The 25,085-nt window shown below is 38.1% G+C and overlaps 1 protein-coding gene across 5 annotated transcripts in view; it reads left to right on the top strand.

Annotated features, from left to right (window-relative positions):
* The window catches only part of SLC4A4 (solute carrier family 4 member 4), a 399,214-nt gene that overhangs the window by 204,837 nt on the left and 169,292 nt on the right, over nt 1-25,085 (top strand). For 4 of the 5 annotated variants that reach the window (XM_059922878.1, XM_059922879.1, XM_059922880.1 and 1 more), the window contains exon 6: nt 7,072-7,251. In XM_059922878.1, coding sequence (XP_059778861.1) covers nt 7,072-7,251 — 180 coding nt within the window. The remainder of the gene's footprint in view (nt 1-7,071; nt 7,252-25,085) is intronic. The other variant, XM_059922877.1, reaches the window with a different exon arrangement.

Genomic DNA, 25,085 nt, shown 5'->3' with positions numbered 1-25,085 from the left:
GAAGTGCCTAAGTGCAAAGCAAAATGGGAATTAAACTTGTGACTGGGCAATGGATAGCAATCTGTGTGTTGTGGTTTAAGGGTCATCGGGAAGTTTCCTGTATTGAAAAAAAAAGTCCTACCGTAGACCATGGTTACTTTCTGAACTTCCACTGTTTGGAGATTCATTTCACTGAACCCAGGGTTTGTTTTCTATTAAAATATACATACTCTTTGGCAGAGGTCATATATTCATTCCATGAGCTGCAGAGTGGTGTTGTAGAAATAATGGTGGATTTAAACTGTGTGGGGGTTAATTAAAGTCTACCCCTACTAGCATGTGTGACCATAGACAAGGCACGTTGCTTAACTTATTCGCAGTCTCTGTTTCTCATCCGTAAAAAGTGGATGAAGGTAGACCTCTCAGGGTGTTGTTAGAATTGAATGAGGATCTCAGGTGTAATTGTACTTACTTCGATGACTATCCCAGTATGAATGAGTTTATCCAGATCTTTCTACATGTCACCTAGCAGGGGCTGAGTGTAGACTGAGTCAGGTCAAGAGATGCTCAGGGACTTCATGAGCAGGAGAAAAATTCTGAAAGGTGTAGTAGATGGAGCTAGAAAAAAACCTCACAGCTTCTTTGCTGTGCCTGGAGCTGGCTGGTCAAGAAGGGTGATGAACGTTAAAGTTGAATTATATACTTGGGCTTTTCTGTAAAACTGTCTTCGAGGTCTTCAGCACCAGAAAGAGCCATCTTAAGGCGTTTCTGGTCTTCAGTAACTAACTGACCTTTTCCATGTAGTAGAAGACAGAGTCCCATATTACACTGGAGCCTCATTAGCCAATGGCCAAAGAGAGAGGTTCTGGTATTTACTACATTTAAGAAAGGTTCATCAAGCATTTTACATTCTCAGTTTAATTTTCCGTTACTTTTTATTATCCGCTGTGGCTTTTTTTCTCTAACCTCCACACGTTTGCTTTAATAATGTCATTAAATTTTAAAATTGGACACCACTAGGTCACTTTGACGTGTCATCACTCAGTACTATGTTTGCTCTACCATCCCTGAGGCAAGCAGGCAGAGAGCCAGTGCTGTCATTCTGGAGCTGATAACACAGAGAAACAATTCAGAGGCAAATAACACACATCACAAGAAAAACAAAGAAATTTTTTTAAAAAAATGGACTAGATTTGAAGGAGTGGGGAGAAGAGCATGTTTGAGAGAGTGTAAGTGGCTGAAAAGAAATACTTAAAAATCCTCTGAAAGAGTCAAATCCTTACAGCAGCTTTAAAAACATGAAAGAAAAAAAACTGCCCTGATTTCAAGTGATAAAATGGCATGGTAACTTGAGTTACTGTCATTACTTGATTATTAAAAAATCTTTTGCTAGCAGAGGATGCAGTGGATTTGTTGTTTCCTGAATGGTGGTGTTATTCAGACTTGAGAATTACATGCAGCTAAGTCTTCAGATGCATTTCCCCTTCACCCTACTTTTATTTCGACAAACAAGAAGAAAAAGAAATCAGGATGAGTGTGATTATATCCAACAAACAATAGCACGATTTCTTTCCTTTTTTGCAGTCCACTTGCTGCCCCTTCTCAGTGGCCTCCGAGGGGCACCCTCCCTTTGCAGGTGCAAAGCCACTACCACCTGGGGGCCCATGAGCAGTGGCCACTGCCTAAGCGGGTGTCACTTCTCACACTTGTGTAAAAATTCAGCCTCATTCTGATTCTCCTCAGGACCTCTCCTAGTTTTCTTCATGAAGATCCCCTTCTGAACCCTAATAGAAAATTTGTGTTATTTAAAGGATAAAACATCATTTTTATAGGTGATTTTAATAACTTTATTATTGCTGTCATCTTACAATTTTACATTTAAAGTATCATTCACATATGAAGCCAAGTACATGAGAATTTCTCTCCCCTCCTTAGTTAAAAAACAATTATAAGCCATTTCAGGTATTTTATTATGATGGGAAATGGATTAGGAAAATGTAGCTCTATTTTTGGAGCTCTCATTTTTATATTTAAAGGCATTCCTGGGCTGTGCATGTTGGCAGATATATTAGTCAGGTTGTTTCTTGCTTTTAACACCTTTTATATTTTCAAAATGGTAATATATTTATTTTTTTATCACAAAACTAAAACATGTTCATTTCTAGTAATGCAGAAAAATATAACATGCAAAAGTCAAAATACCACTAATCTCATCTTTCAGAGCTATCCTCCCAGCAGTTTTTCGGTACATCTCTGTTTACACACATGAAATTTATTTTACAAACTGGGATCATACTATAACCCTCTAATCTGCCCTTTCTAACTTAAAAACATAATATGAATATTTCCATGTTATTAAATATAAGTATAAACATCATTTTAACGGCTGCAAAATAGTTAATAATCTATAGTTGGGCATTTAAGTTGCCTTCAAGTTTTTATCGTAAAGAAAAGAAATGAACATTTTTGTTATACTTTTGTGAAATTGCTTATTTCCTGATGATAGGTTTCTTATGGTGAAATATTCAAAGGGTTTGAACATTTTAAAGGGCTTTGTTTTGCATTGGCCAAGTGGCCTTCAAGAAAGGTTGTCTTGTTTGTTACTGTCATCATCAGTATATGGCCTTGTCTATTGCATACGACATTCAAGTCACTGGAGACTGGTCTTTTAAATTTTGCCACTTTGGTAGATTAACATAAAATTGGTGAAATTTGTATACATTTGTTTAAATTGTCTGTTAGTCTTGAAGTTGAATATTTCTTGGGCCTTTTGTGTTTCTTTTAAGAATGGACTTATATACACTACCAAACGTAAAATAGATAGCAAGTGGGAGGCAGCCGCATAGCAGAGGGAGATCAGCTCGGTGCTCTGTGACCACCTAGAGGGGTGGGATAGGGAGGGTGGGAGGGAGACATAAGAGGGAGGAGATAATGGGTATATATGTATATGTATAGCTGATTCACTTTGTTATAAAGCAGAAACTAACACAACATTGTAAAGCAATTACACTCCAATAAAATGTTAAAAAAAAAAAAGAATGTTACCTTTGACCTTTTTTGGGGGTTTGCATGACCATCTTCTCTTCAAGTTTTTTTTTTTTTTTTGGTCTAGAGTTTCCTTCTTAAAGAAAGAAAAATATCATGTGATACGGAAAAAGATCTAAACTGTGAATCAGAAAACCTGGTTTAATTGGGGGGGGGGGGGTCGCCTTTAATTAGGCTGTATCTGTGAGCATCTCCCCTCTCGCGCTCTTTTCTCATCTGTATAACAAGAGTTTGAACCTGATGCTTCCTGAGCTTCCTTTCAGCTCTGCGATTATCTTGAGCTGGCACTTTCTCTCCCAATTGGTAACGTCTGTGGGATTTTGAACACTGAAGGCTTAATTTTAGTGTAGCTATGAAATGTTACTGCCTCCACTTTCTTTGAAAGGTTTTGTAGTTTATGCTTAAAGAGATCCCTGTGGGCCATTTTTATGGAAACCTAATGAAGGGCATAAGCCACACAGATGTTGTAACCTGTTCTAATTGGTCATTTCCAGACATTAGTAACAGAGGGCTGGCTGTGCATATATATGCACTGGTTTGAGATTACAGGAGAGGTCAAGAATAGAGGGAGGCCATGCCAGGAAGGGTAGATAAGAAACACTTTAATCCACAACCCTGGAATTAGAGTAGGAGTTTGATAACACTTGCTGCAGATATGCCAGGGCTATTTATTTTTATGGTTCTTCTGTAAAATGGACTTTCCACTTTGATTAAGATTTAAAGGGAAAATAGATGGGTTGTATTCAGTAGCACTTAATTATTTTACCGTAGAACAGAGGGTTAAGTATAATTACAGGATCCGTTCTGAGAGTTTTACTGAGTAAGGTTTGTGTAGTTAAAAATACTCAGAGCTAAAGGCCATTCTCAAACCAAAACATTCCTATGGGAGAAACTCTTCCTGCTTTGCCCAGGCTCTCTACCAAGTGGTCCAGTGTTATGTGACATTTATAGCATCTGTGTAAGGCATGTGATGGAAAATCCTGGATTCAGCCTCTACTTGGCTCCCAGGTAGTTGATTGTACACTGTGTGAATTGTCAGCTTCTGGCTGTGAGACCAGTTCCATGACTGCTTGTTAAAAAGATGGACTAATGAGAGGTGCAGTCATGCCCAAGCAAAGCCCCTTGAACATCTGTAACTTCACTTTGCGAAGAGATGGGAATGTTTGGGAGGTGCTGTTATCCTATCAGTATCCAGCAATTTTCTTTCAGACTTCTTCTGCAAAAGAAGAGCTTTTGTTCTCTTCTCCACTTTTGTATGTGGAGGAGTTTGTGCAAGAGGAAAATATTGACGTGTGTTGATGCAGCCACGCGCCTGAACGGGTGGGCCTGGGAGCTATTGTTCTAGCTCTCTGCCAGGGACAAAGCTCTATCTGCAGACAGTGAGGTGTTGTCCTGCCATTGAATCTTTTTTATTATTATTATTATTTAGTTAGTTAGTTAGTTTTGGCTGCGTTGGGTCTTCATTGCTGCAACCGGGCTTTCTCTAGTTGCAGCACACGGGCTCAGTAGTTGTGGCACACGGGCTTAGTTGCTCCGCGGTACGTGGGATCTTCCTGGACCAGGGCTGGAACCCGTGTCCCCTGCATTGACAGGCGGATTCTTAACCACTGCGCCACGAGGGAAGTCCCGTGCCATTGCATCTTGCACAGATTCTGTGATATTTTGTCCTGTGCTCCATTCTGGACAGTGGATATGTCAACCTGTGATGTGACATTAGAGGAGACTTTTATGTCATACTGCTGACATGCTGATTTGTGAGAAAGAGGACTCCTTGTTTTCTGTTAGAGTAAAACATATCCTTCAGCACACCCGCCCATGGAGCAATTTCTGTAAAGCACAATCATCCTTTCTACTTAGAACCATTCTGAAAAAAAGAGCTCAGAGAAATTTTTTGGGAAAGATTTTTCTAAGACTATTTTATTTTATTATTTTTTATTGAAGTATAGTTGACATATACAATCTTATATTGGTTTCAGGTGTACAACATAGTGAATTGGCATTATTATACATTATGAATTGATCACCATGATGTCTAGTAATTATGTCACCATACAAAGTTATTACAATATTATTGATGATATTCCCTATGCTGTGCATTACATCCCATGACTTATTTGTTTTATAACTGGAAGTTTATACCCCTGAATCCCCTTCACCCATTTCACCCACCCCCCTCACCTCCTCCCCTCTGGCAACCACTAGTTTGTTCTCTGTATCTTTGGGTTTGTTTCAGTTTTGTTTGTTTCTTCATTTTGTTTTGTAGATTCCACATATAAGTGAAATCATTTGGTATTTGTCTTTCTCTCTCTGACTTATTTCACTTAGTGTAATACCCCCTAGATCCATCCATGTTGTTACAAAAGGCAAGATTTTATTCTTTTTTATGGCTGAGTAATACTCCATTTTACACACGCACACACACACACACACACACACACACACACACACACGTATATATCACATCTTCTTTATCCATTCATCTATCAGTAGGAACTTAGGTTGCTTCCATATCTTGGCTATTGTAAATAATGCTGCAATGAATATAGGGGTGCATATTATCTTTTCAAATTAGTGTTTTTGTTTTCTTTGGCTAAACACCGAGAAATGGAATTGCTGGATTGTGTGGTGGTTCTATTTTTAATCTTTTCAGGAAACTCTGGTACTGTTTTCCACAGTGGCTGTACCAATTGACATTCCCCACAATGTAGGAGGTTTCCCTTTTCTCCACATCCTCACCAGCACTTGATATTTGTTGTCTTTTTGATAACAGCCATTCTGACAGGTGTGAAGTGGTATCTCATTGTGGTTTTGATTTGCATTTTCCCAATGATTAGTAATGTTGAACATCTTTTCGTGTGTCTGTTGGCCATCAGTATGTCTTCTTTGGAAAATGTCTATTCAGATCCTCTGCCCACTTAAAAATTGGAGTGTTTGTTTTTTTGATATTGAGATGTGTGAGTTCTTTATGTATTTTAGATGTTAACCCCTTATTGGATGTATCATTTTCAAATATCTTTTCCCATTCAATAGGTTGTCTTTTTGTTTTGTTGATTGTTTCCTTTGGTGTGCAAAAGCTTTTTAGTTTGATGTAGTTCCATTTGTTTATTTTTGCTTTTGTTGCCTTTGCCTGAGGAGACAGAGCTAAAAAAATACTGCTAAGACTGATGTCAAAGAGTGTACTGCCTATGTTTTTTCCATGAGTTTTATGGTTTCAGGTCTTTCATTTACATCTTTAACCTATTTTGAGTTTATTTTTGTAAATAGTGTAAGAAAGTGACTTAGAGCTAATAGAAATTTTAGTGATTTTTCTTTTTTAGTAAGACTAATATATTAAAATTTCTAGAAAATTCTGAGCAGGTTATACTTTAAAATGACTAATAGAATATATTGGAAAGGCTTTAGTTGGATCCAAACAAGAAGAATAAACCTCCCTTCTTAGAAAAGACTGAGGCATAATTTTATACTTTAATCTTTCTTTCATTGGATTAATTAGTGTTCAAATAACCTGATATGGTATTATTTTTCTTTACTTTGTCCTATTATAAAGAAAATATAACATTACAGAAGAATTTGGGAAAACAGATTTAAAAATCAGTAATGTGATGTTAAATTTTGCATATTCTCTTCAAGATTTTTTCATATCATTTATATTTCTGGCACAGTTGCTATGATAGAGTACCTGAAATTTTCTAATCTTACTTTTAAACAAAACAGTTGGAAAATATAATTACTTATTGTGTTACTAAGAGAAGAATGTGATTAATGTGAATTCACTACTAACTGGGATTGAAAAATATTTACAAGACAGTTCTTCCTCTCTAAACATGTAATTAATACCAGAATATTTATAACTCTCTCTTTAATGCCAATAGCACTGTACCCTGTATCTTTACCTTCACAGACAGTGGAAAGTTAGAAATTTTGAAGATAAATATATTGATATTAAATTTGAGGATGACATCCATAAAATTACAGTAAAACATGAACTTTGTGGTCTTGTGACTGAGTTTCGTTTTTTGCTTTTGTTTTGCTTTGTTTTTGTATCAGAGATGATTGTTGACCATCAGATTGAGACAGGCCTATTGAAACCTGACCTTAAGGATAAGGTGACCTATACTTTGCTCCGGAAGCACCGGCATCAAACCAAGAAATCCAACCTTCGATCCCTGGCTGACATTGGGAAGACAGTCTCCAGTGCAAGTAGGATGTTTACCAACCCTGATAATGGTAATGCAGGGGCCACCTGGCAGCTGCTCTCTCTTACCTGCCTCACTCACCTTTATTCCACCTCTTGTCACCTTTATTTTATTTTTTTTAAATCCCTCTTCTTATTTCTTCTTTTCTCAAGTTCATATGCCACAGCCATTTCATAATGACACTTTTTATCCAATTGGGCAGGTTTGCAGTCCTGTTGGAAAGATGTCAGCAGTTACTGTAGGCTGCAGATGCCAAGATGCCTTGCTTGTTCCACACACATCTATTCTGATTGACTGAGAGGGTTTGGTAATAGCGCTATGATAAAACAACTGAATGTTTCCAGTGAATCAGCAAACTTGCAGATTATTGAGTACATCAAGGAATGTGCTTTTGACATGGTGGTTTGTCAGAATGAGGAGGATAGACTAAGATACGATACTCTGACATCTCGCATCATGAAGTGTTTGCTTGGTACATGAGTTGGTGTCCAGCCTGTAAATGATCATTCATAAAAGTAAGCTTCCATATTACTTTTACTGCTTAAAAGACCAATCTACTCTTTTGTTATATGATACTGATAGTTAGATGTGAGAATCATTATTCAAGGTAGGATATTAATCCCATTATATAGCAATAGGAAAGGCACTGTGTTTTATTTATACTCTCTTGCATTTACCAGAGTTTCTTGCAAAGTGTCTATCCTCTGTATCATTGTCTTCGTTTTGAATAAATTTCATGATCTGGTGCAGTATAAGGAAGAAGTTAATTTCCATGAGGTATAGAAAATGAAGGTGTGGGGAAAGAGTTGCTAAGCATTGGGCTGGTAAAACTAGGTCTCTCCCATCCCACCCCCAGTCATTTTAGTATTAAGAGAAATGAGTAGATAAGGGAGCTTCTAATTCATTGTTCTCAGCTGCACTTTCAGAATAACATAAAACATGTTGTCACGCGAAAGGTGGACTAAGTGAAGTGTATAAACTGAATTCTAACTCAGCCACTCCATTTCTGGAAATCGGGTTTTCTGACTTAATATTAAAATTAATGGTGGGCTGGCAGAGAGCTTACTGTTAGCAAACTTTGCTATATTTTGGAACCATCCCATGTCGCTTTTTTAATGAGTGTTTGGTCATTAAGCAGAACCAAATGAAAAGTTCAACTTTATTGAGTGACTTTTATATTGATTTAATTGCTGCTATAAGTTTTTTTTGAAGCACAACAGGTTATAAATAAATAATTAAAATGAAAATGTTCTTTATAAAAAAACATTCACGAAAGGAAGAATCTAATCTAGAACATTCCTGTGACAATGTGATGGTTCTACCATTACCTGGAATATTGAGGCTGACTGGAAATGTTTTGATTTTTGTGTATCTCTTGTTTTATTTATTTTTTAAATAGCATTTTGAAGAGTTTAATGGCTGGAAATGTTATGTGATAAACAGTTTGCTAAAACTGATGTCACAAATAATAATTTTAAAAACAACTCACATTTTAAAAATTATGGCATTTAAAGTACAAGTCTGTTTTTTAATATCTTTATTATCCTCTTTCTCACATAAAATGAAATTTTATGATTTGGAGACTTACTTTTTTTATCACGAAGTTGGTGGTAGTATAAAGAAGCAAGAAAGTGCATTGTTTTCAAATGTTGCTGTATTTGCAATGAGAAGAGGAATGAATATTGTAGAGCCAGGGTGCCTTCTACCAGTGTGGTGTGAGGGTGAGCTTCATTTTCACGGAAGTATAGGCAGAGGAGAAATTAGGAACGGATGGGTCTTGGAGGCCAGAATCTTGTGCTTTAGAGGAAAGCATTTGGACATGGAATACAACTAATGAGTTGATATTGCTCGGTCATTCAATCTTTTATCCTATCAGTAGATCTTCGTACTTCAGAGGAAAGTTGAAATTGCATTTGTCACTCACCTTCTCACATGTGAAATGCCATAGATGCTGGGCAGAAAGCAAGTTGGAAGGGCAGGCAGTTCTTTTTCTTTCTGACTCTTCAGCTGATCAGCTTACACCCTACAGCATGGAATATGATTTAGGCCTTTTAAAAGATGTTATTGGCATTCGTGTTACCTAACTCCTTTTAAATATCCAGAGGCAAGATTTGGCTTTGAGAGATTCTATAGTAATGAGTTTCATGTGCCTCCAAGGTACATTATTATAAAGTATCAGATGGGAAATTTTTGGTTTTCTAGAGGCACTTTTTCTTAACTTGAAAGTTTATACAGTTAGAAATGTTCTTAAAATAAAATTCTAAAATAAAAAATTATAGAACTTTTGCTACTACTTTAAGAAATCAGAATCATGTATCTATTGTAGTTGAAGCTAGATTCTAATATCCCCATGTAAAAACCTAGATAAACTGCAGTCACCTTGGTTTTCTATCACAGCCTTAGAAAATGGACTCAGGATGATGCCAGCCTTAGTTATGATAGCAACAATGCAACTAATAGCTGAAATCTATGGACATGCTGTAGAATTGGAAATTTTTTCATTCCCCAGTAGTGTGCTACCCCTTACATACTCACAAGAGCCAATTGCAATCGGGAATTTTGAGGGCTGGTTGTAAAACACAGCTACTATTAAAAATTAAATTACATAAACATATACAATTAGATAATATTATTAAAAACAATGGTAATAAATACTCAAAATTCATTATCTCCTACTTATTTTACTGCATTTTACTATAGGCTATGCTCTTCAGGTTATTTACATCTATTGTGTCTGTGTAGTCAAAATGCTACCAAATAGTGTTCTGCTACAAAATAGTGGGAAGTAGAACACTTCTTCCCAACTCTGTATTCAGGGACTTCATATTGGAAGCTTGGACTCAGTCACGATGGTAGTATTACACCATAGAAATCAGCAAACGCTACAAATCAGTACTTGATATATTGTTTTGTCAATTGTTTCTAGACTTAAAAAAGGGATAGAGAAAATTCTAATAATGCAGATTAAACTTAAAAGTAGGTAGTGTCTATAGCCATTATCTTAGCTTGGGCTCCTATAGCATGTTACCATAGACTGGTATAAATGCTTAAACACAAGCATTTATTTCTCATAGTTCTAGAGGCTGGGAAGTCCAAGATCAAGATGCAGCAAATGTGGTTCTTGGTGAGGGTCCTCTTCTTGGTTTGTAGATGGTCACCTTCTCATTCCATCTCCACGTGGTAGAGAGAGCTTGATCATCTTTCTCCTGTTTCTTCTTATAAGGGTGCTAATTCCATTCATGAAGACTCTGCACCCAAAGCCCCACCTCCTAATACCATTACATTGGGAGTTAGGATTTCAATATATGAATTTTGGGAGAATACAAACATTCAGTCCATAACAGCTGTTAAAATGTGAATAACACAAAGAATTGAGGAAATATTCTTTCAGTATTCAGAAGATATTATCCAATTTAGCAAAGGAGTCACCCATATCATTGATGATTGAGTGAAGTCAATACACTCATACTTACATATATCTTCATTGTTTCACTTTTGTCTTACTCATTAACATATATGATAATGGATGTTCAATGGATGTCCAATGGATGTTGGACCTATGCTTGTTTGCCAGCTGAAACCATAAGTTGGCTACTGATAGAAGAGTTTGGTAAAAATCAACGAAAGCTTTCTGTGAGAATCAACTGGCTGTAGGCAGTTTACAGTAGAGCATTGTGTATTTATTATTTGTACGTGTGCTGCACATCTTTTATAGCAGTAAAATTTACTACACATATAGAAACACACACACACACATTTTTCCACCAGAGAGCTGGTTTTCAAACATTTACCAGCCCACGCACTACAGCCCACCACTGTCTAGCCATGGCCAAAGGTTAACTCTAATTTTTCGGGTCTTGATGTGGCTTTGGATTCCAGATGATTTAATGATTTTGAAAAGAAATGAAAAACATTTTTATTTTTAATAAATCAGGGAAGAATCAGGCTAGCTTCCGAGATGTTAATTATTGTGAAATTGCCACTTATCCAAGACATCTGTGAATTCTGGTGGGCATGTCTGCCAGGTACTAAATTTTAGGCAAGTGCTATATTTTCTCAATATATTAATTGAGGCATTTCTATGGAGTTAGTGTTGCATGAAGAAATTAATGAAGTTTTCATTTCCTCTGGTGTTAGACTTTCGTTTACCTATTCTCTTTCTTTCGCACTGTTATTTTAGGTTGAACCATATGAAATTGCCATTTTTGTGGGTAAAATAAAGTTGACTATCGGCAATTTCATATGGTTCTACTTAATAATTTGGTCAGAGATACTCAGATAATAGTTCCGTATTATTTTAGTTTACTATGAAAGAATAACACTGAAGCCTAGGAACATTCCTTGGTAGTATTTAAAAATCAAATAAGATGTATTTAGTTTATGTTTTATTAGAAAGTGAAAGTAAAGTTTATACCTAATCGGTATTCAGTCAATAAATTGACACGGTTACCTGATAACTCTGTTTTAAAAAGTCATGTTTTATAGGATTATCTGATTTTTAAAAGTATCATTTACCATTTAAATGGATACTTTTGATATGTATTGTCTAATCTTAACAAAAGATGAGTAATACCCAATTTAAGGACCAAGAACCTTAATTCGAGTATTCGGCTTTCACTCCCTTTATGGAAATTTGGGCAAAGCCATTATGAATTTGTCCCTGGTCTTTTCCTGGCTTCATTTCCCCCCCCCAGACTATCATAAAAATCCTTTCCTTCCGTGGTCTGGGAGTACAGATGCCCTTTACTGAGAAGTGACTTTGGTTTTCCAACTGCATCTAGACTATGAATTTCATTTTGCCCAATCCAATTTTATGATCCCAATATTCATTAGCTTTTTCAGCAAAAAACTGGAAAGGTAATTTAGTACCCAGTTTCTATGTTTGTAAAACAGAGATAATGAAACTTAAATGAGATAATAAATGTAAAATGTTTAGAATGGTAACTGTACATAGTAATCACTCAACAAATAATACTAAATTATATGTAATAAGTTTAGGCACAATTAAGGAAGAAAAATCTCATATTGAGTAAGAGTATTTTCTGGAATGATATTTGCTCTGTAACTTACTGTTTTGGAAGAATCTCATGGGCATAGTGCTGATTTATTTTCTCTGCCCTTTGATAAGTGATACCAATACCATTTCATTAGCAATGGAGAGGAAGAAGCCCTTTCTCATCACAGCCCTCTTACAGAATAGTCTGTCCCCATCATTGATTTTCCTCTTTGCTGGCTATCAGGGAAACCCTAAACCACACTGAGAATCGAAAGACTTAAAGCCGCTGCAGCAGGTAGATGAGGATTTGGAAAAGGTGGCAGCTCCAAGCCAGGGCAGCTGGCTCCTAGAACTCATGCTGCTTCCTCCAGGCTTTCTCCTGGTGCACTTTGGCCTCTTCTGTAGTTATGGGGAGCCAGGGCCTGCTCCTGATTGAACCTCCAAATTCTATCTGAATTCACCACTTTCTGTTTGTCTATCAGGTATGAGAAATGCAATCCACTTGCTCCCACCATTTATTGCCCACCCTTTACTTTCTCCCCGGATTCCTCTTTTCAGTGTTATCTGCCAGGCAGGATGCTGCTTCCTAACTCTTTCCCACACTGCTGTTTCTGACATTAGCACACAACACCTTTAGGTATTTTAAAAAGTGTAGTCTATTGCTGTTACCTATAATAACACAGATAGTGGTTAGCAACATAGAACAAACAATGAAAAGAAATCATTTTTTTTCTGTTAGTAGTAATTCTAGGTCCCACTGAAATTTAAGTAGGATTAGCTAGGCTCCTGCAGCTTTGCACCCGATCGGAGGTTAGGCATATTCCAGCTATTTGGTTTGGGTATTCCATCAAGCTGCCTGGATATTGGCATGTGGTGGATCTGGCTGGGACCATCGCCAGGTTTGGCAGCTTTCTCAGTCACTTTAGACATTCTCAGCTTTTGTCTGGGTTTTGGATTCCAGCTTACCCCAATTGTTTCTGGCTGGTTATTCTACTTTGCAGTATCCCTTTCCCCCCATACCCTTGAATTCAGACCTGCTCCCTGAATCAGTGAGTAAGGCAGACATTCCCCTAACTTCCCTCAAAGATTCTGTTCCAGAAGCAGGTCACTGTGCTTCTCCAGTTCTGAGATAGGTCAGCTGACAGGCTCACATCACCTTCAGAGGAGTCATCTTCCCAGGTGCCTTTCTGCATATAACCAGCTCTTTCCAAAAACCAGCAGCACACATCCATCTGTTTTGTTCAGAACTCTAATTCTCCGTTCATTTGCACAGCACAGATGAATGTCCTGGCTAGAATTCAGTGAATGACCAAGCTCTTCTCAGTCTTAGATTAAATGAACCAATCCATGGAAAGTTTCTAGAAAAATGTCTGAATAAAAGTATTCCTTAATAACTGTAGTATTTCTACATCATCTATCAGATACCATTCTTATTTTTTTTTTTCCCTTTCCCCAGACAGGTGACTGATCTTCCAAGATTTTTAATGTTCAGATCTTTAAATAAACAATAACACATTTTTCCTCCAAGGGTCATGCCCTTGCAGTATTTGCTAGTCTAGTCTGCTGTTTATGGCAATGAAGAGTCAGGCTTAAGAGATATAACACGAGTGAGTATTTAGTTTTTGATATTGAAGGCCTACTTTACAATCTTCTCCTTGAAGACATGGCACCATCTTTTCCAAAGGTTTCATTCTAATCCGGGAGTAATACTTAGTAGCAGTATGAGTTTGAGCAATTTACATTATCTCCTTGAGCCTCAGTTTCTATATCTGTAAAATAAGGGTACTAATGTCTTATTCTATGTATATAACCAAGAGTAAAGGAGATACCTTTGTGAGAAGTATTTAATAATCATAACGTGAGATGTCATTGTAAGGAACAGCTATTATTCAGAAATATTTTAAGGGGAAAATTTAGTGCCTTTCAGATTTAAAACTGAAGACAGAGCTTCAATTCCCCACCATTATTTTGTATTTTCTCATTTTCTGTGTCTTTTAATTTTTTTCCCCCACCACTCCATATATGAAAACATTCTTAGAGTTTTATTTTTAAAACAACACCACTTTCATTATCAACTTTACAGAATCCAAATAATACATAAGGAGGTGCCACTCATGGGCTTTATAATATTTTTAACTTAGAGTATAAAGATTGATTAGTATGTCTGAGCAATGACAGTTCTTAGCTATCAATAAATAATATATGTATAGCAGGACGTTACCATGAAATAAACATATTTTAAAATTTTACTAATTGCCAGTCTGTTTTACATAACCAGGGTCTGTGATGGAGTAAAGGAATGGAATGATTCTCATTGTCGTATCTTACCACATATGAATATTCTCTTCTCCATTTCTTTCTTTCTCTGGAAAAGAGCCCTTAACTGATTTTCTGCTGCCAGTCTCGAGTAAATCTTCCAAGGCTTGAGATCCTTGATAGAGCTACCCTTGTGAAGTCTTGCTTTTCCCAGACTCAGCTTGCTGTGAGAGCAGATAGGAGGGTAGGTGTAGATCCTACTCCCTGCCCCGGTCTCTATGAAAGAGAAATAGAGAGGAGAGGAGAGGGAAGGACAGGAAAACATGAGGGATGAGGGAAGGAAAAATAGAGACATGAGATGTGAGCACTGTGGACTCTTTCCCGTGTCTTCCCAAAAGAAAAAAGGGGGAAGAAAATCAAAGTCTTCCAAGAATGATAAAGCATGCCTCATTTTACTTGAACCCTGTTTCAGTATAAATACAAAGGACAAAAAGATTTTTTTCAGGTTTATGAACCTGATATCTTAAACATCACATTTTGATATTAAAGTTGCATTAAATTAAGCCAAGGTTGCTGTCTTTCATGTTTTCCAGCACCCTTCAGGATGTTGAACAAAGGAAATATCGTTCCATCAATGGTTATAGTAGTAGTAGCAACAACAATAACACCTCCCATTAATTGAGCACCTGTTATACACCAGACATTGTTTCCTGTGATGTTTCTAATGTTTCTATATCATTATCTCTAACTGCAGATGAAAAACCTGAAGCTCAGAAATGTAAAATAACTTGCCTCAAGACAGAGAAGTGGGGGAACCTAGTGCACTTGATAACAATATTCATATTCAACTGCAGTGGTAATGAGCTTCCTGAACCATAATTTATTTCCCACACATCAGTGATTCCACGGCTCTTACTTTGTGTAACCCTGTGTTGTTGAAGGGCTCTGAGGTCATTCTGTGTCTAGGCAGGAATCCTTGCCAAACACGGCAGTTGGATGTCTTTATTGGCTTTCTAAATGGAGATTTCTAGGCAACATGTCATGTGTTTACAGGTGAAATATTGCTAAACTCCTGAGTTAAATTTCTTGGCTAAATAATGGTGTGGAATACATAGTAGGTGCTGAATAACTATTTGAACATACAACATTGCAATCCGGAAAGAGTCCTAAAATTTTAGCACAAGTAAAATTTGTTTTCTTCGTAATAGGATTTCTAAGAAAATGTTTTTTTGATAGGGTTTTTTGGTGTTTTTTTCTTTTTGGTTTATTTCCCTGATTCAAGTAGGGACACCCTTACTTGAACAGATTTAGGATTGATGGTTTTGAACAAGCTGATTCTCAAGGGAAAGATGAATCATTACTCCCACCTCCCCCAACCCAAAATCCTCCTCACAACACCTTTTTCTACAGTCTAGATATTGGAAACCATCACCCGAAAATCTTTAGAGCTATGTCTCCTCATCAAGTCACAATAATATAAACCAGTTTCTACCTTGTTTATGCCAGAAGTCAGGCAAAAGTGATTTAAAAGAGAATATGTAAGGTAGTAGCAAAGCTATTTATTTTGTAGCTTAAGTGTAGAAGAGGTACAGTGAAAGCATTATTTGGAAAAGGCTTACACAATATATCATTACTATGCTATAATCATAGAAAGTTTGGCTTCATGTTTAAGAACAACTTTTCAACATTTTATCTTTGGAGTAAATTTGTGAAGAGAAGAAAAGCAGCATGAAAAGGTTACAGAGTTCGTATCTCTTCCTGCACAGAAGTACACAGAGGTCTAACAAATCAAAATGTTGGAATTTGCCAATATGAGTAATGGATGCTGTGAGCCTCCCAGTTTTCATGAGGGTAAGCAGCCAGATGGCTCCAATCAGCTTTACTAAAACACAGGTGCCAAGTCTCTATGGGCAGTTTCGTTTTCATGCTTGTCTTTGGAACCAGGTTCTTTGCCAGTGTGTGCCAGGCTCCATTCCATTGTCCCCTTGATGGCGCGGCTTAGCATCAGCGGAGGCTGTATATGCAAAAAGGAGTTCCCAGCTTTAGTTCCCAACAAATAACGCACTGACATGTTGGCGGGGGGGGCGGGGGGGGGGGAGTAGAGGAGAGAGAAGCTGTTGGGGAAAGCCAGTCATCAGCACCCGAGTTTTGGAGCAGCTGCTGACCTCTCGTACTCGTTTTAGGAGCAAGCCATGGTATTGGTGATAGAGTTTGGGTGGTTTTGTACTGTTCAGCAGCTGAAGAATGTGAAGGCTCTTTTGAGTTTACTTTGCATTCCTAACCTCCCTCTGTTCTCACTGATCTGGAATTTTAGTTGGTCCTTTCTTGGTCCTAGATAAATGGCTGCCAGTTGTCCAACCTCTTCCATTTCCTTTAGCTAAGCCTGCAGGAATATTGGCTCGCTAAGCAGGTCCCTCGGTTGTCAAAAGAAATAGGAGGTGAAAATTGGCCCGTATGATAATATATATTTCTAAATGCCTCCCTCTTAACAAAAGCAATTTTGGAATAATCTCAACTGGTTCATTTCCCTTTTTCATTTTTCTTAGTGCAATAAAAACTTGCAAAGAAGTTCAATTATGGGAAACAAAAATTCAGATTGCAAAGAAAAGACATCAGATTTGCCTCAAACAGGTGCTGGCACAGATGGCCCGCTCACAAGTCCTGGCTTTATTTACAGCTTTTAAACACAGACAGATAAATTGACAAAAATGTTTCTAGATTTTATAATGTGCTGAATGCCCAAATGTGGCCATCAACTTACATTAATTTGTAATTGATTCAATTTAGAACTTGACCTCCCCAGTCACCAATAGCCTTAAGAGGACTATTTTTCTGCCCTGTCATTTGCACGCTTGTGTCAATAGATAATCTTTGCTTTTGGTTGGATATGCTTTGTTTGTTGCTTTGATCATTTAATGACTATATTATTAAGGGGAAAAAACCTCTCTCAAGTCAAATTGTACACAGTCTGATGGTTAGTTATTTCCAACCTCATTGTTGTTCCTTGAAGGATAATTATGCTGCCTGTCTTACCAGGAGTGAGGCGTTTGATGAGAATAGCAAAACAGATGACATGAAACCCAAATGGAACTATCTTCAGGCTGAAGTTGATGGTGTTCTCCAGTTGATTAAAAATATCTGGAGGCACCATGCTGTATATTTAGCCTACGTCATTATTCTCTCTCTGATGTGGTCTAAGATTTGGCATGGGTACACCACATATTAAAATCAAGTATTAAAGGGCACCAGAAAATGAGAAATAACATGCACTTCTAAATTGATTTGTATTAAGGTATTGATTTATCTGTATCCTAGTCTCATGTTCCTGAAGGGCTGAAAAACAGGAAGCAAAGGGAATTGAAAACCAGTTCTGTATTCATCAAGGAAAATGTTTCCGAAGTCGGAGTATGAAATGTTGCTTTCTGTTTTGTGTACAAGATCCATGAAAGGGTCTGTTGGGCAAATCACAAGAAAGCGCCTTACGAATAGAACACCCTGCTCCCCATGCTTTACAGAAGTGTGTGTAACTTGCCCCTGTGTGTGCTTATGTGGTGCAAGATTATTAACAGTCTTGATCGTACATCTTGAGATTAGTGTTCATTATGTAAATCTTTCCTCTGGATATAATCCATGTTTTGTGTGTTAGAACTTCAGGGCGGATCATCCACTGGTACTTGGGGAACTATGATGATTGAATGTAATTTGTTTGAGGCTTTTAAATTCTGTGTTGGGATTTGTTCCATCTAAGGATGCAGGGTCATGGGACGGGGGGGTGTGTGTCAATGTAACATGTCATTGTTCTCCTTTAACCTGCTTGTGTGATTTGCTTTAGTATTTTTTTCTTCTTAATTAATGCTTTCATCCTCATCCTTGCTGTGGCTGCTCATGTGTCCTCCTCCTCCTCCTGTCTTCTGCTTCTGACACTAAAGCCCGCAGCCCGCTTGAGAACTCAGTGCCCCGCCTAGCAACCCGCACCTTGGACGATGACCCCCGAGTGCGGCGCTCTCCCAGCGTGGGATGGCTGAGTAAGTCAACGACCGGGAAAGGGCAAGGACGGTGGCGGTGGTGGGCGTGGGAGGGCAGGAAGATGGGGCTCATGGTTACTGAGTGGAGGGCATCCTCAAGAATGCCTGAAAGGGCAAGGCTCACAGATTCCTAAATTCACAATTACGGATTCGTTTCTTCTGTTAGCAAAGAGGACAGTAATAGTGTATTCTCTGGGTGGTCTGCCATCCTGCATTAAGCTGAGTACCTTGTAAGGCAGTGGAAAGAGTTGGAGACTAAGGGTTGGGCTTGGCACTGGCAGTGCTCCCGCCACGGAACACTTAGAGAACCTCAGTTTCCTCGTGGCGGTGATGACGCCAGATCTTCTTACTTCAGAGGATTGGGAGGAAGATCTCTTAAAGATGAGGTCTCTGAAGGTGGTGTGAAAGCATTCAAATGCTGGATGAGAGGAAATACTTACTAAGTTAGTGGTCTAAATCTCCCCTCCCCGCCCAGTACCTGTTAAGTGACAAAAAGGCAGTAGGTGCTACAGACAATGAAAACGTAGCATAAGATAGAATCTTTATTTTTTATAAAATAAAGAGTTTTGTTAAAGAGACAAGATTTATATACCTAAAACCAAAAGAGAAGAGAACATGTACCAAAAACGACATGAACTTCCCCCTAAGATTTCCAAGTTTGATTATATGTGATATAAATTTCTTCTAGTTGTGAGGAAGCCTGTTCATGGTGACATCATTAGTCTTTTAACTTTATTATCACGTTTCTTAAAATTAACCTATTGATTTAGCTTTTTACTGTTTTTGTGTAAGGAAATTTCACTTACCTGGGAAGGTGTTTTTCTCAGATGACAGTGGGGGAAGTTTTAGTTCATCCTAAAATAGGGTTTGTTGTGCTCCATTCTTCCAGGGTTTTCATTGGAGTAAATTTGATGCTTTTAGAAACTGTAGCTATAATCTCTATGTCCCTTAGAGATATAAATGTATGTGCTGCTCATTACTGCATGCCAGGCACTGTACTAGGCACTGGGTATTTAGAGATGAATGAGTGAGTCCCTGCCCTCAGTGGGGCTTCCTTTTTAATGAAGAAGGCAGGACACAATGGATAACAATTTTATCAAATGTTAATAAGTAAAATGACTGAAAAGTACACACACACACATATACACACACAAGATTATGGGAACATCTGCTGGGTCTGGGAGTTGTGATGGTAGAAGAGGCTTTTGGAGGAGATGATCTTGGGGCTAAATCTTAAAGGAAAAGTAACAATTTGGTGGCAGGAGAATTGGGGGGAAAGGGCCGCTTATTGAACTACTAACTTTGTAATTATTTCTGCTGTACAGTAGGTCTAAGAAGCTTGAATAATAATTTTGTCTTGAATAATGATAAGAGTTGCAAACATTAATGCATCACTTTTTTGGGTACAAACCCTGAGCTAAGTACTTTATGGGATACCATTTAATTTTCTGAACAATCCTGTGAAATGGCTATTGTTATCCACAGTTTACAGATGAAGAAATGGGGCTTAGAGAGGTTTAATAACAGATCATTAAGTGTCTTGGGCAGGACTTGAACTTCATCATGTAGTAGCTTCATCTATAACTTTGACAAATAGTGTCTTACTGAAGTTAAAGTGTAAGAAACTCACATGGTTACATTGCCAGAAAGATTTACTCACCTTGCAGTGAACCTTCAGCATTCACATGATTTTCTCTGCAAAAATCACCCATTTCTTTCAATAAACTTTTTTCTCAGTGGTGCCTCTTAGGGAAAAAATAAATTCAGGTACAAAGTTTAGTCATTGGAGTTTGGAGTCAGGCAGAACTGGATTTGAATCCTGCATCTACCACTTACTGGCCTCTTCACTTTGGGCAAGTTACTTCTCTACTGGGAATCTGGGTTTACATAAAACCCAACTGTAAAACTGGGTTAATCTTACCAACATAGGATTGTTGTGAGAATTAACTTAGAAATATGTAAAGTGTTTAGTGTATTGCTCAGCACTCAGTAAATCTAGCATTTGCTGTTATTAGGAAAGTGCTTATAGGAATTGCTCAAGAAAATATAGCTGTTGTTATCCTTTTAACGTTTTATTTATTCCATGTCAGACATCTAGACATTGATATACTGTTGTGGATAAAGTATCAAGGAAATTGACGAAAATGTTCAGTTTGCTCATGTTGTGGAAATATGGCACCTATTTGGAAATTAACTTAAGATCACACCCTGGGCCAATCCTTCTAAGAAAACACATTTTAGTCATGAGAGATGATTCTTCTCATTGTCTATTTATATGACATATTCTCTCCCTAAACAAACGACTTTGCTATATCATCTCAGTCACCTCCCCCAGGGCTCCCTATTACCTACCACATCAGTTCAATAAACTTAATATACATATATAAAATAATGAAGATGTGCAAAGTGGTGCTGGTCCTACCAACTTATTCCTCATTTTCATCTCTTCTCAGTATGAAGCTCTAGTCTAAGCAGCTTGTCCTTTTTCTTTTGGCTTGTTTCGTGGTAAGCCCCACTTCTCTGTGCCTTACTTCATCCCTTTGCCTTTCCAAGAACACCTTTTCAAGTATGCCCATGCAAAACTATTCAGTAGGGCCCGAATGAAGTCCCATCTCCTTTATAAAATTGTTCTCATAAACACAAAAGATCTTTTCAGGTCCTAAATTCCCTAGTTCCTATTGTCTGTGTCTCACAGTGGAGGATTTGCTATATGTTGTTTTATGTTGCCATCTGATGTTTCATGACTTGTATTTTTTCATTTCCACTGTATAGAAAATCTCCTTTAGGTCGGGAGCCTGATCTCATGCTTTTGTGTCTCTTCCAGTGCAGTGTAGGTATTTGAAACATAGGAGTTGTACAGGAAATATTTATTAATCCTTGACACACTATCATTTCCTTAAAAACAACCAACAGCTCAGTTTTCTTTAGGGCCCATCTTGACCACAGTAAACTATTAACCAGAAGTGAATATTGTTTACCTGGAAAAATTATTTCCCCATATTTCTGCTCACTGCAGTCTGATGAATTTTGTCATCAGTTTATTCTAATAGTTAACATGGAATTATTTTTTCAGAAACACCACCCAAAATATCACCTAAAAAACAGGTTTATGGACAAGGTTCCTTATCTTTTAGTATTCTTTTTTTTTTTTTTTTAATTATTAGCACCTTTAATTATTATTTATTTATTTATTTATTTTGGCTGTGTTGGGTCTTCGTTTCTGTGCGAGGGCTTCCTCTAGCCGCGGCAAGCGGGGGCCACTCTTCATCGCGGTGCGCGGGCCTCCCACTATCGCGGCCTCTCTTGCCGCGGAGCACAGGCTCCAGACGCGCAGGCTCAGTAATTGTGGCTCACGGGCCCAGTTGCTCCGCGGCATGTGGGATCCCCCCAGACCAGGGCTCGAACCCGTGTCCCCTGCATTGGCAGGCAGACTCTCAACCACTGCGCCACCAGGGAAGCCCCTCTTTTAGTATTCTTAGCAAGATATTTTCAGACTTAGTGTTAACTTGAAGTAACTACTACCTCTAATAAGCTACATTTAAAGTTGCTTTTGGGGAGTCAGCTCTCACCATTTTTACATTGTGTGCTTCTTATCTTAGTTGTCACCTGAAGCAGATGTGAGCTTACAGCTCTTATCCATTTCGAACGCTGCCAAGGTATTGAATTAGAAGTTGGAACAAAACCAAAAATGATTTCCTCTTAGAGATCTCACCGGCACGTCTAAAACCAGTCTGGGCCACTGAGAACAAAGGAGCTTTTACCTCTACTTTTCAGGACAAGTTAATACCCACCTAAATGCTTTGCCATTATTAGAGCGTAGGTGTGTGCCCTATCTTGGTAGATCCAGAATGACTCTTCACTCTGAGCGCTTATCTGTGAATTCAGTTTGACATCTAACAGCCCACATCCTCTGAGCCCTTAGAAAACACTTGTGTCCTTTTGCAGGTATTGGCAGTGGAAATCAGCTGCTTCAGACTCTTAGGTCTGAACCTCAAAGAAGAAAATGAGGTTTAGGGGGTTTTTTCCTGTCATCTTCTGCACATTCCAGCATCTGTCATCACTTTGCTTTGTATTGTGTCTTTCTGTCTAGTTTGTAAATCTACCAGGCAGGGACCCTCTGGTCCAGTTCAGTGTATTGTTTTGTTTTGTAGGTACTTATCTGGTGTGTGATATTATTACTATCCCAAGTATTAATGTTAGATAGTACTAATTTTTTTTTTTAATGAAACCACAGTGGTATATAATTCTGTAGATTCTTGTTTCATCTTACAACCAGGTTACACAGTTAACATTAGAATTGAAAGAACTGAAATGCAAGTGGGACTCTTTTGCTTTAGGGAAAAAAATTTGTTTTTTTTCTTTTTGGGCATTTCTGGAATTAAGCAATTCAAGTCTTTCAACTGTTGGAAAGTTTACTGACCCAATAAAAATCATAATTTTCTCTGGCTCAAGAGTTTTCTTAAAGAGTACTGAAACTTCTTTAGGAAAGTCTTGAACCCAGAGAGTTCACTTTAATACATTCAAGTCAACGAATGTTCCCTGGGCCCTTCCATTTCTAGTTCCATAGTCCAGTGGGAGAGAGAGGTGAGGGAAGTTCACAGCTGACAACAATTTGAGAGAGGGAGAGCCACCGGAAGAGTATGAGGAGGGACCTGTTTGTCTACAGCGTGTAACAGAGTAGCTTACATTATACTCTCTGAAAATGCTTATTAGAAGAATGGATAGTGGGGCATAAAAAAAAATTAGAGAATTAATTCTTCTCAGAGGAGGTAGACTTTTCAATGGGCCATAAAGTGTAGATTGTCCTTCCATACATGGAGGTTGTAGTAAAAGCAGGAATGAGACATTGAAAGGTAATACTAGGCTGAGAGAAATGTATACAAGCAACCAGGTTGTTGAGACTAGAGAAGAGTTTGTGTGACATAGAATCAGTCAACACATTTAATTAGCAGAGAGGGCGTGAGAACGGAACATGTGGGTGTTAAGGTGGCGAAATCATTAAGCTGTTTTGTGGAAGGTCTGTGAACATTTTTTAGCAAGGAGGTAGTTTAGTCCGAACTGTGTATTAGGGAAATTAATCTGCCGGGGGTTTCAAATGGGTTAGGAGGGGGACAGGCTGGAGGTAAGGAGAGAATTAGGAGGTGACTGTAGGAAACCAGTTGAAGAGAATGAGCATCCAGGCTAGGATTGTGCCTGTGGGAATGGAAAGGAGGGGATATTGCAAGACGTGTTGTAGAGATGACATCTGCAGGAATTGGCACCCATTGAATGTCAGGGGACGCAGAGTAAGGAATCCAGGGTGCTTCAGGTTTTGAGCTTGCAACCAGGGAGATGGTAGGAAACCCGTCATAGAAAAGGGTGATGGGGTTTACAGAAACAGGACAGTCCCTATTTCTGCCCCTTTCATGCCTGCTGGGACCATCTTTGAAGATCCATTTGATGAGGAGATGGTAAGGTTATGTATCATGGGCAAAGACTCTTTTAGAATTCTGCCTTGTTAGCACATTCTCACCTTAGTTTGGGGGATCCATTTAAACCTGTCTTTAGGGTGCAGAATGACCACCACATCACAGCTCTCTTTAGGCAACTAGCGAGTATAGATCATTTTCTTCTTGGTTCCCAGCATTTCACCTTCCATCCCTGTGTCCAAGATGTGGGCTTGTTCTTGATTCGGAATATTATTTGGGTCATTTATTGTACCATTCTCACATACACTTTTTGGCCTTTTAAAGGGCAAAAAGGAAATCCAAGTATAACTTTCAAAATTCTCTCACTATAGCTTTTCACAGTGAAAGACTATGAAAAGACTGTAGGAAATGAAATCTTTCAGCAACCTGACATCTACCTTCAGACTTTTTAGTTAACATAAGACATTCAGAAAACTTATGTGGTATCCAAGAATAAATTATAACATTCTTCAAATACAGACAGTCCTAACCACTTTAAAAAAGGGGGTGTTAGTTACTATTTATCCTGAGCTTCTGAAAGAGGGCTCATTAGTTATTTCATTGTTATCTAATATGGTATTTACAGCAAACTAAAGTATATGCTGGCTCTAGAAGTTATTAATAGAAAGAATCAAGGTGGAGAAAGAATAAAAACTTAGAAATTCTGTTGTATTTCAGAGTACTGGGAACTTGGAGGAGATTTTAAGAGGCACAGATTTCGAAAAATTGTGACCATCTGCTGGAATTATGAAATAGAGGTTTTTTTCCCCAGCAAGGAGAGCTTGGGATTTGTGAGCATTCAAACATGTATTTGGCAGAATGGTGGTATGTGGAATATGTTCACAATGGAAGTCTTCTTCTCATCACCAAATCTGTGCCTTTTCCTGACTTTCCTGTCCGTTACTGTCTTTCTCCCTCCTTTAGACTTGGAACCTTAGAGGCATCTTTGATTATGAATTCTCTCTTCCCCTCCACCCGCAGCGGAGGACTAAATCTGTTAAATGGTACGTCTGTCATGTTGCTTGCCTCTGTCTCCTTTCTGGTCTTACTCTCATTGCTTTTGTCCGGGTCCTTATTTCCTCTTGCTTGGCCTGTCATCTGGGGTCACTGCTTATAGCTGGGCACAGGCAGATGCATCCTA

The sequence above is a fragment of the Balaenoptera ricei genome, chromosome 5, assembly GCF_028023285.1.
Source record: "Balaenoptera ricei isolate mBalRic1 chromosome 5, mBalRic1.hap2, whole genome shotgun sequence".
In the NCBI taxonomy this organism is placed as follows: Eukaryota; Metazoa; Chordata; class Mammalia; order Artiodactyla; family Balaenopteridae; genus Balaenoptera; species Balaenoptera ricei.
This window is presented reverse-complemented; position numbering and strand designations above follow the sequence as displayed.